Below are 13,596 nucleotides of genomic sequence, written 5' to 3' on the forward strand. Positions count from 1 at the left end.
TTTGTTTTTCTCTTTCTGACTTACTTCACTCAGGATGAGAGTTTCTAGTTCCATCCATGTTGCTGCAAATAGGAAGTTGTGGTATATATACACAATGGAACACTACTTGGCCATAAAAAAAAACCAAAATAATGTCTTAGGATTTTGTTCATTGGCATAGTTTTGGGGAAAGTTCCAGCCAAAGGAAAGAGACAGACTGAAGATGTCTTTAGAAAAATGAATGAGCAACATATGCAAAGAAGCAACAAGTGGTGGAATAAAGAAAGAGAATAAATTAAAGGGTATCTTTGAAAATAAAGAATATTTCTGGGACAAGGGGAAAAATGAATAAAAATCTGATAATATTGGAGGTAAAGGGTAGGATTTGAAGAAATTTGAGTCTAATGTCTTTTTTTCCCTCTATAAGATAATGAGACAATTTTAGCTGATAGAGAGCGGGCCAGGATAAGGAGTGCAGGAAAGTCATGTGACTAAGCAAGAGGAACAAAATTGCTAGTCAAGCATCAGTGAGGACTTGGCAGAGGTTGAAGTTTACAGATATTACGGAAATACAGACTGGGTACTGTGGAAGAATCAAAAGTGGTGTTCTATAAATTCCTGAAATTCAACCTTCCAAAAACAAAGCTCACTGTCTACCCTGTAAACCTGATTATTTTCCTATGTCCCTACCTCAGTTTGTGTTATTCCCATTCTCTCTGATAACTGGGTTCAAAGACTTGAAATCACCTCCAACTTTTTCACTCTATTTATCCTCAAATCCACAAGTCACTGGGTTGGTTTGTTTGTTTGTTTGTTTTGTCTTTTCGCCTTTTCTAGGGCTGCTCCCCATGGCATATGGAGGTTCCCAAGCTAGGGGTCTAATCGGAGCTGCAGCCTCCGGCCTACACCAGAGCCACAGCAATGCGGGATCTGAGCCACGTCTGCAACCTACACCACAGCTCATGGCAATGCTGGATCCTTAACCCACTGAGCAAGGCCAGGGATCGAACCCGCAACCTCACGGTTCCTAGTTGGATTCGTTAACCACTGAGTCACGACAGGAACTCCATCACTGGGTATTTTTGACTATGTGTGTGAAATTTACCTCTGCCATCCTTTCTCCATCAAGCTATCTCAGGCTCTGATAATGTTTTATAAGGCCTGTTACTATACTCTCCTAATAGTGTTGCCCTATGTATCCATTTTATATGCTATCTTCCTAAAACATAGCTCTCTTCCACATAGATGAGAAAATTTAAAATTTCTCAGTATTCAAAGCCCTGAAGACATTGTGTTTTCATATTTCTTTTTCTTGCTTTGCTGCCTCCCAGTCTACACTACCAGCCACTGAGTAATAATTTTATCTCACACAATTTCCCCTCCTCTTTATTTTGTTTAGGCTTTTCTCCACCTCTAGTGAACAGATTCTTCTCAATGGTATTAATCTCCGCTCTCCGCCCTTCCCCCATATGCTTTACAAAATATATATTAATATGAAAGATGAAAATGCAGATGTAGATGATAAGCAAGATCAAACAACTAGATGATCAGAATCGTAGAACTATAACACTCTTATTTGACAGATGATAAAATTAAGGGCCATATGTATTGTCTTGTTAAGCTAGACAGATAATTCAAGAGCTGTGACAAGAATCCACATATTCTGAAATACTCTAATATCCACGACTGGATCCATGTAGAGAGGAGAGCAGAATGATTAGAGGTTTTTTTGGGTTTCATTAAAAAAAAAAAAAGACTAGCTATGTAGCTTTCTTCACTATGAAGTTTAAAACTACCCTATAAGCACTGAATTCAGTTTACAAATCCGGGAGGGGAATATTATCTGTGTTAGTGTAAGTTGGAAATATCATATTTTTAGAGTTCTTTTTATAAAAAAAATGATAATCTAATGATACATTTCAGAGGCTGTTTGAAGAAAGATGTTTGTATTTCACCTAGGCATAACCATTGTGGTAGCCCCTCATTTTTCCTTAATGGAGTTTCCTCTTTTTCCTGTCAAGCTAGTGAGTTGATGAGTACAACGCTATACTGAACATTTGTTGTTTCTGCCTATTCTTTCTTCTGCTAACAATTCCTTGAATTTTCTTTGGCCTCCCTTATTTTCCTTTGTGCCTTGAATGAGGCTCAGGGAGTGGGTGTATAACCTAGCCTGGCTGATAAAGCAACTATACTCCTGGTCATAACTGGCTCATGAATGAGCCTATGTACCCAAGCTAAGTACAGTATCCAGTTCAGTTAGTGGTTCCCAATACCTGTGTTTAACTGATAGAGCTGTTCTCTTTTGTGCTCCACAGGGAGCCGTGAGGATGTAAATCTGGAGCTTCACACAGCCTTCTTGCCAGATGAGGGGAACAGAGGTAAGCAATGAATACAGATGGGGTCCTGATGACATTATTTGAACAACTGGAATGAAATGAGTCCCAAAGCAAATTTTATCTGGACTTTTCAGATACATGATCCAGTCATATTCTCTTTCCATATGAGCCTAGTTGGGTTATCTGTACCTTATAATCAAAAGTGTTTCCAGACAAAGCTCACTAAGACATTTTCGATAAAAGTGTTTGCTACTAATGATTAGAATTTGCCTTACAGCTCAACCCAAATGCACAGTTACACACACATTTATCCCTCCCCCAACTGCTCTTTACCCACTGATAAACATGTTTTCCATATCTGTGAGCCTCTATTTTGGAAATAAGTTCATCTGTATATATATATTTAAATACTACACATATAAGCAATATCATATAATATTTGTCTGGCTTACTTTACTTGGTATGATAGTGAAGGTCCATGTTTCTGAGAATGGCGTTATTTCATTCTTTTTTATGGCTGAGTAATAGCCCATTATTTATATGTACCATATCTTCTTTACCCATTCCTCTGTGGATGGATATTTAGGTTGCTTCCACGTCTTGGCTATCGATAATAGTGCTGCAATGAACACGCGGGTGCATGTATTTTTTTTTTCCCCCCACTCTTTCTTTTTTTTCAAATGGCTGCACTCACAGCATATGTTAAGTTCCCCGTCCAGGGACTGAACCCAAGCCACAGCTGTGACCTATGCCACAGCTGAGGCAATTCCAGGTCCTTTAACATACTGTGTCACACTGGTGATCAAACCCACAACTCCACAGTCAACCTGCTGCAGTTGGATTTTTTTTTTGGGGGGGTGTCTTTTTTTTTAAGGCTGCACCCACAGCATATGGAAGTTCTCAGGCTTGAGGTCAAATCAGTGCTATAGCTGCTGGCCTACACCACAGCCACAGCAATGCAGGATCTGAGCCACATCTATGACTTACACTGTAGTTCACAGCAACGCCAGATCTTTAACCCACTGAGTGAGGCCAGGGATTGGACCCAAGTCCTCATGGATACTAGTCAAGCCACGATGGGAACACTTATGTTTTCTAATTATGGTTTTCTCTGGATATATGCCCAGGTGTGGGATTGCTTGGCATATGGTAGTTCTATATTTAGTTTTTCAAAGGAACTTCTATACTGTTGTCTATAGCGGTCACACCAATTTATAGTCCCGCCAACAGAGGGTTTCCTTTCTCCACACTCTCTCCAGTGTTTACTGTTTGTAGACTTTTCGATGGTGGCCATTCTGATTGGTGTGAGGTAATACCTCATTATAATTTTGATTTGCATTTCTCTAATAATTAGCGATGATGATCATCTTTTCATGTCGTTTTTAGCCATCTGTCTGTCTTCTTTGGAGAAATGTCTATTTAGGTCTTCTGGCCATTTTTTTTTTTGATTGGGCTGTTAGTTTTTTTCATATAAAGCTGTGTGAGATGTCTGTATATTTTGGAGATTAATCCTTTGTCAGTTGGTCATTTGCAAAGATTTCCTCCCTTCTGTGGGTTGTCTTTATTTTTTATTTTTTTTGTTTTTGTTTTTTATTAAATGATTTCCTTTGCAGTGCAGAAGCTCTTAACATTAATTAGGTCCTGTTTGTTTATTGTTGTTTCTATTTTCATACTCTATAGGAGGTGGATGAAAAAGATGGCTGCAATTTATGTCAGAGAGTGTTTTGCCTGTTTTCCTCTGAGAATTTTATAGTATCTGGCCTTACATTTAGGTCTTTAATCCATTTTGAGTTTATTTTTGTGTATGGTATTAGAGATTGTTCTAACATCATTCTTTTACATTAGCTGTCTAGTCATGGTTTTACTACTACACATACAGAAAGATAGATATGTATGTGAATGTGTGTATATACATATATCTGTCTTCTAGTTCTGTTGGTTGAGAGGGCTAGAAGCTTTATCCTTCCAATGGGTTCTAAAATGCTACTCTCTACCAAAAGGAACCAGGAACCCTTAAAAATGGCTGTTTCCAGGGCTAAAGCTGGGAAAATATGAGCTTCAAAATGCTCAAAGAATAATGGGGACATGTCAAAAGGACAAATGACCCAGCTTGAAGGGGTTCCAACTGGGCAAATCTGAAATTATTTTAGTACTAAAGAAAGCCCCACTGAACAAAAAGTAAGAATTGGAGTTCCTGTCATGGCTCAGTGATTAACGAATCTGACTAGGAACCATGAGGTTGTGGGTTCGATCCCCAGCCTCGCTCAGTGGGTTAAGGATCTGGCGTTGCCGTGAGCTGTAGTGTAGGTCACAGACATGGCTCGGATCCTGAGTTGCTGCATCTCTGGTGTAGGCTGGCAGCTACAGCTCTGATTCGACCCCTAGCCTGGGAACCTCCATATGCGGCGGGTGCGGCCCTAGAAAAGGCAAAAAGACAAAAAACAAAAGTAAGAATCTATGAGTATACTGGATATACATAAATGAATGGAGAAGAAAGAAAAACTCTTGGTTATAGTAGAAAGTCAACTAATAAATGGAGAAGAAAAGACAATCAGAACATAGCCATCAGTCAGTCAACAAAGTGAAAAAATGATTCAGGAGAGAATCATCAATGGATACCAAAAGTAGCAGATTAAAGTATGATCTTTGTGATAATTAGTGTCCAAGCATGTCTCCACAAGTTGATAATTACAAAGGGAAAAAAGGCAATTTTACACTGGAGAAACCTACCACATACCACCATAACTAAGTGATCAAAGTTAACATCACAAGTAATGAACAAATCATCATCATATGCTTCCTGAAATGAAACACTAAGCAAAATACAAAATTACTTGCGAGGATTCCTGCCAAATGTATATAACGTGAATTGAATCATGAGGAAACATCAACAAGACCAACTTATGGGGCATTCTGTGAAACAACTGGCTTGCAGTCAACAAAAGTTCTAGATTAAGAAAAACAAAAGTGAAGGAACTATTCTAGGTTAAAGGATACAAAGAGATATGACATGAATGCAGCAAGTGAACTAGGATTTTAGTTACAAGGGATTTTGTTGGGACAACTGGTGAAATCCAAATAAGGTGTGCCGATGAGAAAATAGCATTATATCAACGTTAATTTTCTTGCTTTGATCCTTATACTGTGGCTATGAAAGGTAATGTCTGATTTTTGGAAACAAAAGTATTTGAAAGGAAAAAAGGATATAAAATATATTTGGAAACAGCAAAACCAAAACAACCAACCAGTTTAACATGCTGCTCTGAGGAGCCAGAGGCTTAATTGTATTGAGAGAAAATGAAAAATACTTGTAATTTTCAATACGGACAAAGAAATTCAAAGAACTTGGAATTCAAAATAATACAGATGAATTATCACTACGATATAATCAAGGGTATTTAGGGGGAAAAACATCCCTTTGTAATACTTCTGCTTTGTTTCATGTAAACATTATTTTTTTATTTTTATTTTTTTTTGCTGGAAAGTCATCAGTTGTCTGTTCTTTTTTTTCTTGTTCTCATTATCGATCATTCTCAAAGGAATGCTTTTCCTTTTCTGTGTTTAAGTGATGACTTTTTTCTCTTTCTGAAGAGAAAACTACAGGTGTTTGCCCGTCCACAACTTTTCCCTGTTGACATTCTTTGAGGGGGGTGTACCCATCTATGGTATATATTAACAGAAGGGACTGCTTCCAACTTGTTCATGTGCCTACACATGTGCTGGCAAAACACCCCTTTTCAAGTGGTGGTTGGACAGTAGTTTGATATGCACAGTCAACACCCTAATTCCCATTGTTTCTCAGAGTCCAAAATAATGCAGAGCTGCTGACTTGATATAGTATATTCTCCTATCCATGATGCTTGGCTCTATGAAATCCCAGAATTTTTTAGGTACCTCAAAACTAAAAATCATCAGAAAGCATAACTATCTCCTCATGTAATACTATATAATACTCTTTACTTGGATAACACGCCCACTAGGTACAACACACCATCCTCAATATCAAATCCTGCCCACCTTCCTTGATGGCTTTTGGAAGAGAGCATCTCCAGATGAGTGTACAAAATGTGGTACTATAGGGGTGGGCAGTGGTGGGTGTGAACTGTTCTCTGGCTGCTTGCAGGGGTCAAGAAGGGTAGATGGTCTTCTTGGTTCTAGATAGGAGGGCTTAATAGTTAAGATGGGCCATCCATCGTGCTTTTTAACCCAGTTTCATTAGATATGCAGATAATAGAAGTTCCAGATCCTGGCAATAGAAAGATTGGCAGAGTTTTCCTTGTTATTGAAATATGCTTTTTCTGCATCTTTACTGGTATTGAGCTGCTAGTAAGGTGTCATTTTAAAGTGATATGTTGAAATTGGAAAGGTATATAGCAAGGAGTAAATAGAAATGTGAATATTAAAAAGCATATATGCAAACCAAAGGAAATTTAGTGGATATAGACAGTCATGTTACAACATAATCACGCAAAACAGTGTCTTACAAGATTGGTTGAAATTAAACGGTACGCTGAAAACCCAAATGGAAGCAACATCATCATTCTCTCCACCCCAAATATAATTAGCAAGTGTCATAGCTATTGAAACTAAGAGATAGACAGACAGTATAAATTAAATATTTCCTCTCTGACAGTTACTTAATTGAGAAGAAAATGATTGCTGCTTTAGAATTAGCCATGGATGCAGGATGATGCTTTCTGTACCATCCATACCTGACTTTAAATTCTCTTGAAGTTAAAATTAACACTAAACATTGGATCAGTTTCATGTTTATTTAGCATTAAGGCCACTACTCATCAGTGAAGGTACCTCTACACATTAGCAAAAGCATCCCTTCTGGGCAGATAACCCACAGATTTCACAAATTAAAAACAGCTATCTTTCAGTCTCCTACTGACTCCCTTGACTCAGGCATCTCTGTGTAGCACACATACTATACAAATGTATGGAACAGAACTCTCTCACATATTAAAGAATCCAAGGATTCAAGTCAAGGAAAAAAAATCTCCAGAATCATCATGTTAAAATCATACTAATGATTTTAAGATGGAAAGCTTAATTTTTAACTTATGCCTATATTTGTGACATCAAGAGACAAAAATATTTATGTAGTCAAATCACACCCACAAAACATGTAAGGAAAATTCTCAGGATGTCAAATACATGCTTACAAGTGTAAGAATAGCAATTTAGCCCACTGGTTCCAGGCAAATGTGTAAATCTAGGGGTAACTAGAACAGCAAATGTAATCATAATTCCTCTGATTTGGTGATTATATGCCAACTGGGTGATTATTATAGTCATTTTATAAAAATTATCATAGATTTTATGATTTACTTTTCTGAGGGTCTGCTAATCTACACTGAGTGCATGTTTACAGTAGAACTTGAAGTGAAAAAAAAGACAATTTCAACTTATACATACTTTTTCTAAAAACATGAAAATATATTTTGAATACTTAAAAACTAATATAACCAACTGTAGGGCTTTCAAAAGAAAGAGAATTCTGTTGTTAAGTGCTACAAAGTGCAAAGAAAAGGAAAAAATACAATATACTCACTGAATTGGCATTTGTTGGATTTGGCCAAGGTCTACCACCAGCTGGACCCCTATAAGACAGTATGATAAATGAAATTTTAACTGACGTTTTGAATGTTTCACAATAAGCAAAAATATCATAAAATACTAACATTTATAATTTAGTTACCATGCAGTTCTAATTATTCTTTATATTTATTTTCACAGCTTTTATATTTCTGAAGTTTAAGAATTTTATCATTTTCCAAAACAGCTTCATTTCCAAATCAAACTGCTTTTAGTAAGCCTAGATTTAAGTTCACTTACTGCATAGCCACTAAATGTGGTAATCACCTATAGCAGTAAATACATAAAGATGTTTATATTTATAAAAACCTGTTTTTGGAGTAAAAAAATCACTGAACAAATAAATAGAAACTATACCATTGTGCCATCAATTTACGTGCTGCATGTATCATTGAAAATGAAAATGAAATTATCTGTAAAATAACAATATATATAAAATGATTGCTGTTAAGCTACAAATGTATATAGAGGGTATCTAAATAATAATTTCAAAAAATTGCACAGAATATTATGTAACTTTATAAAGCTATGTATCAATTTATCTTTCAGTGCTACTGAGGATTTAGTTACTATTAAACAAGGGAATCTTTTCTTGTTTTCATAACTATTTCAAGAGAATGACTGGAATAAATCTTGGGAAAGATAGGAGGTAATCTATGCCAATGTATGTCAATATATTCATGTTAGAGTGGAGGAGGATGTTTCTTATTTTATAGCCTAAAAGGACATAACATTTTTAAAACAAAATGAATACCTAAGTAAAAAAAAAAAAAAATCTCTTGTCCTTAAGCTTTTAGTATTAAGTAGACCTGAATAAATACTGTCTGATAAAAAGAACACTACTGTCAGCAGGTCCTCTGTAATTATGGTCATTCAGCATTCCCTTTTCCTCTAGGAGTTCCCTGTGGCACAGGGATCTCGCACTGTCTCTGCAGTGGCTCTGGTTACTGCTGTGGCATGGCTTCAGTCCCTGGCTCAGGAACTTCCACGTGAAGCAGGCGTGGCCAAAAAAATTCCCTTTCCCTTTAATCTCAGTGAAAAGACTGTGATTTTTTTATTTAATAAGAAAAAAAATGTCCCCTTATTCTTAATCTAGGGAGCTTAAAAGTTCTGAGTGTTAAAGGCTGTCCAAGTTGACTATATTACCCATATTTGCTTGGAATATATACAACCATTTTGAGTTTTATTTTGAGATTCCCCAGGAATGTAAACGGCAGGGTAAGGTATGAAAAATTGTATCTTTCAGCTCTATTGGGATACTCAAGTGCAATTTTTCCCAATTCTGCTTAAGAAATAGAAGGGCAAAATAAGATGCCAGAGGACACTTGGTCAAAATATTATGCATAGGAAGAAGGTGAGAGGCACTTGTATTGTCTCTGGAAATAGTTCCCCTCTAAGATGCTGATGAGGACTTTACAATTAGTTACTGGAACACTGTAGACAGGTGATTTTTTACATACAGGATTCAATTTCCTAATGGACAGAAACTGCGGTAAAGCATAGGATATATGTTGATCAAGTAGGGCATTTGACTTGTTTGATGTTAAATAAACCACAGTAAAGAAACTGGGAGATAATTACCTTAAAACAACATAAGACAGGAGTTCCCGTCGTGGCTCAGCACTTAACAAACCCAACTAGGATCCATGAGGATGTAGGTTCCATCTCTGGCCTCACTAAGTGGGTTAAGGACCCAGCATTGCCATGAGCTGTGGTGTAGGCCGCAGATGTGGCTCGAATCTGGTGTTGCTGTGGATGTGGTGAATACTGGCAGCTGCAGCTCCAGTTGGACCCCTAGCCTGGGAACCTCCACATGCTGCAGGTACGGCCCTAAAAAGCAAAAAAAGAAAAAAAACAAAAAAACAAAAAAAACCACACCACCAATATAAGACAAAAATTTGTATACAATGATATGCAGATAATCTGATAATTTTGAAACAGTATGTTCAAACAAGGACTGTATGAATAAGATACATTAAATATAAAATAATTCTGTCAATCTGATTAATATTAAATCAATATGATAAACTAAATGTTAAAATAATTAAATATTTCACTTAAGTAGCAAATAAAAATAAAAATTAAATAACATTAAATTAAATGTTAAATTTATCCTAAGAACCATAAAATACTTTTTATTCATTTCAATTGTTTGACAAATACTATTCTCAGGTCATCATGTATTTCATATTAGATTGTATTTTAATATAATAGGCTAAATATTAATTCATTCAGATAAGCTAAATTTTCCCCAATATTACTACTGTTTTTGGAAACATTTTAGGTTTTGTAAATACCAGTAAATCAAGTGGGGGTTATAGCAGGGAGTAGTTCTGTTAGAACAATTCCTTAAATGCAGTAGTAATTCCTACTCCTTTTGAGGGCCATCAGTATTAAGTGAGTAATCTACCAACTATAATGTAGGCATTATTTTGAATATAAATTTCTACACAGGTATAGTTTAAAGTAGAGTATAGGATTAGCCTCATTTAAAAGTAAAGGGGTGAGTTCCCATCATGGCGCAGTGGTTAACAAATCCGGCTAGGAACCATGAGGTTGCGGGTTCGGTCCTTGACCTTGCTCAGTGTGTTAAGGATCTGGCGTTGCCGTGAGCTGTGGTGTGGGTTGCAGACGTGGCTCGGATCCCGCATTGCTGTGGCTCTGGCGTAGGCCACCGGCTACAGCTCCGACTAGACCCCTAGCCGGGAACCTCCATATGCCTCGGAGTGGCCCTAGAAAAGGCAAAATAAATAAATAAATAATAATAATAATAAAATGAAAGTAAAGGGAAAAATGAAATTTAGAGTGTACAGATAGGAGAATCAAGGCAACCATGACTACCAAAGAGAAAAATATTTTTTTCCGTAATTCATTTTGTTTCCAGATAATAACCATACAAACTTCATAATTCTATAGGATATGATCTAGGACAAGAAAGTCTAGGTCCTTTGAAATTCTTTGTCCTCTTAGTAACCATAAAATACCAAGATAGACAAAGTTTAATTAAAAATATTTTAATGCTGAATCCTACACGCTTTTGAAACTTGTAAAAATGTAGATTATTTAGAAATATAATTTCCTTTAAAAATTAATTGATAATACAGTTAAAAACATTTACGTTGTGGTTATAGTTTGTAAATTCTACTTTAAATGACCAAAATTGATTTTAAATTTTATTTCTAAATATGTAATACTAGTTATAGAAACATTAAAAGTATATTCTTATTTTAATTTTAGATGATACTATATATAATTTATCCTGAGTTTAGACCATGGAAATTTAAAAATTATATCAGAATTACCATTTTCTTTAGAGGTGAGCAATATATACTTTTTTTTTTTTTTTTTTTTTTTTGGTTTTAAGGGCCACACCCGTGGCATGGGGAAGTTCCCAGGCTAGGGGTCTATTCAGAGCTGTAGCTGCCGGTCTACACCACCACAGCCATAGCCACATGGGATCCGAACTGCATCTGTGATCTACACTACAGCTCAGGGCAATGCCGGATCCTTAACCCACTGAGCAAGGCTGGGGATCAAATCCATATCCTCATGGATACTAGTTAGGTTCGTTACTGCTGAGTCGCAATGGAATTCCCCAATATTTTGTTAACAATGAAATTATCAAAATTTTATGCCAAATGGTTTGCTCTTAGTAAGAGATGAAGTTGCAGTTAGAATATGGTAATTAGTTACTTTAGTGACCAGGGCCGGGTATTTTTTACTGTCATAATTCTGTGGCCAATAAGAAAAAGTGATAAGCTAAAGAAACTTCATCCAGACATGACTGTCTGGCAGATTCCTTCTGATCCCAACACACAATAAGGTGACACTATTCTAAAGCCTTCTGCTTTAATTTTTGTTACCCGACATGTAAAAAAGTGACATGAAAAAAGCCATACTACCAGTTAGAAATACTTAATTGCCATGACATAGTAAGATTTCCTTTGTTTTAAAGATAATAAATTATGACATGAGCTTCAATAAAATTTACTCTATTGAGTACAATGGAGACAATAATAAGTTTTATTTATGTCTCTTTAAACTTTTACTATGTTGGGACCAATATCAATAAAAGAATTACTCTCTCTGGCTGGGTCTTCCATACTTCAGAACTTTGTCCTTGAAGAAATCCTAATTTATCGAAAACTGAAAATGATGTTAAGACCCCAAATAAAAGTCAATAGTAATATTTAATGGAAATTTGAGCCTTTAAAGTTTGATCATTCTTAAAAAATGAGAAATTATATAAATAATAAAATAATATGTAATAAAAACACCTCAAAATATCTGTGTATATTTAAATGAGAAACTCAAATATCAAAAAAAGTCATATTAAAATTTTCAGCCATACTTTTAGTCTCCATCGTCTATGGTGTTAAAGGTCCCCATATTTATCTGTTTAAATGTATGTGAGAAGGGAATTAGACAATTTAAAGCAGCTATTTGAGTCTTTCAGATGTCACACGAAAATAACTTTTCTCTATAGTAGCAAAATGAGGTTAATCTAAAGTTGACCACATTGCTGACTGTCATGAAGAGTAAAACAGAAAAATGATATTAGATTCTTAATATTTAAAGCAAATTATAGGTTGATCACGGTATTCAAAATCTATACTCTTTACATCTATACATAGTATTCAAATTTATTCCTTAAAAGCTATTCCATTTTAAAGTCAGAATCTTAGGTAACTTTTATATATATATATATATATCTAAATACTACTGTTAAAAGAGTTTCAGCTTTTGATAAAAGCACAGAATACCACTTCTTTTGTAGCAACCATGAATAAAGCTAAATCTTAGAGGAATTTAAGAAAAAATCAGACTTCGTGTCTACCCATTTTTACTTTACAAGTAAAAAGATGCGATAGGAAAATGTGACCTACTTTTCCTCCTTGTTCTGCTAGTTTTGAGTCTGGCTGGTACGCACCTATTAACCTATTTTCTATTTTAGCTAAAACTGCTTTCCATGAAAATGGTTCTAAATACTAAAACAAATCCCAATGTACATCAAAAAAGCTTACCTCAGGATATATCCACTGCCATTAAATGATGGCAAAGTTGTTTAATTTTATAGGTAAGTAACCAAAACGTGAACTAATAGAAAATACTTGAGAGGAGACTACCCACAACCCCTACCCAGAACTCTTTCATTATTTCTGGTAATTTTCTTTAGGCTACATTGTGGAAGTGATCCTCTAATGAATTAATGAATGTCTTTAGAAGTTCTGGGTGTATATGGAACTTTGAGGGGAAGTTAGATTATGAAAAAGCAATAAATATTCGTTAACAAATTGCATTGGCTGATAGAAGCAACTACTCTTTTGGGGCTTGAAAATCCTTTTCAGTCAAAAACAAAAACACGAAACAAAAACCCCCACCAAAACTAAAAAAACCGTTAGTTTACTCCCAAAGTATATCCTGACTTTACAAAAGAAAATATACTGTAGAAAGTCCTTTAATAAAGAAGACTACCAGAGAGACTTGTTCCTGGATTAACAGTGGTCCCTACATAGCAAAAATACATATATTTATGAGTTTAAAACTCATAGGAATAAGGATATAGCTGTTAAAATGAACAATATGCAATTGTTTACTTCTGCAGAGTAAGTTATCTTGGTGTCATCATCTCTTCATACTTTTGTGTGAACTACATGAAAACTATGCTTATTTATAA

The 13,596-nt window shown here is 35.5% G+C and overlaps 1 protein-coding gene and 1 long non-coding RNA gene across 22 annotated transcripts in view; one reads left to right on the forward strand and one right to left on the reverse strand.

Moving 5' to 3' along the window:
* LOC146405613 (uncharacterized) overlaps positions 1 to 13,596 on the forward strand; it is a 95,710-nt gene that overhangs the window by 66,190 nt on the left and 15,924 nt on the right. For all 3 annotated transcript variants that reach the window (XR_014838166.1, XR_014838165.1, XR_014838167.1), the window contains one exon: positions 2,295 to 2,357. This is a non-coding gene — a long non-coding RNA (uncharacterized LOC146405613). The remainder of the gene's footprint in view (positions 1 to 2,294; positions 2,358 to 13,596) is intronic.
* The window catches only part of SSBP2 (single stranded DNA binding protein 2), a 312,577-nt gene that overhangs the window by 34,117 nt on the left and 264,864 nt on the right, over positions 1 to 13,596 (reverse strand). For all 19 annotated transcript variants that reach the window (XM_085013959.1, XM_085013956.1, XM_085013955.1 and 16 more), the window contains one exon: positions 7,876 to 7,924. In XM_085013959.1, coding sequence (XP_084870085.1) covers positions 7,876 to 7,924 — 49 coding nt within the window. The remainder of the gene's footprint in view (positions 1 to 7,875; positions 7,925 to 13,596) is intronic.

This window comes from Sus scrofa, chromosome 2 (genome assembly GCF_054392235.1).
Source record: "Sus scrofa isolate SSC_HxYL_T2T_F1_AM1 chromosome 2, Sscrofa_HxYL_maternal_Yorkshire_Landrace_v2.0, whole genome shotgun sequence".
Lineage (NCBI taxonomy): Eukaryota > Metazoa > Chordata > Mammalia > Artiodactyla > Suidae > Sus > Sus scrofa.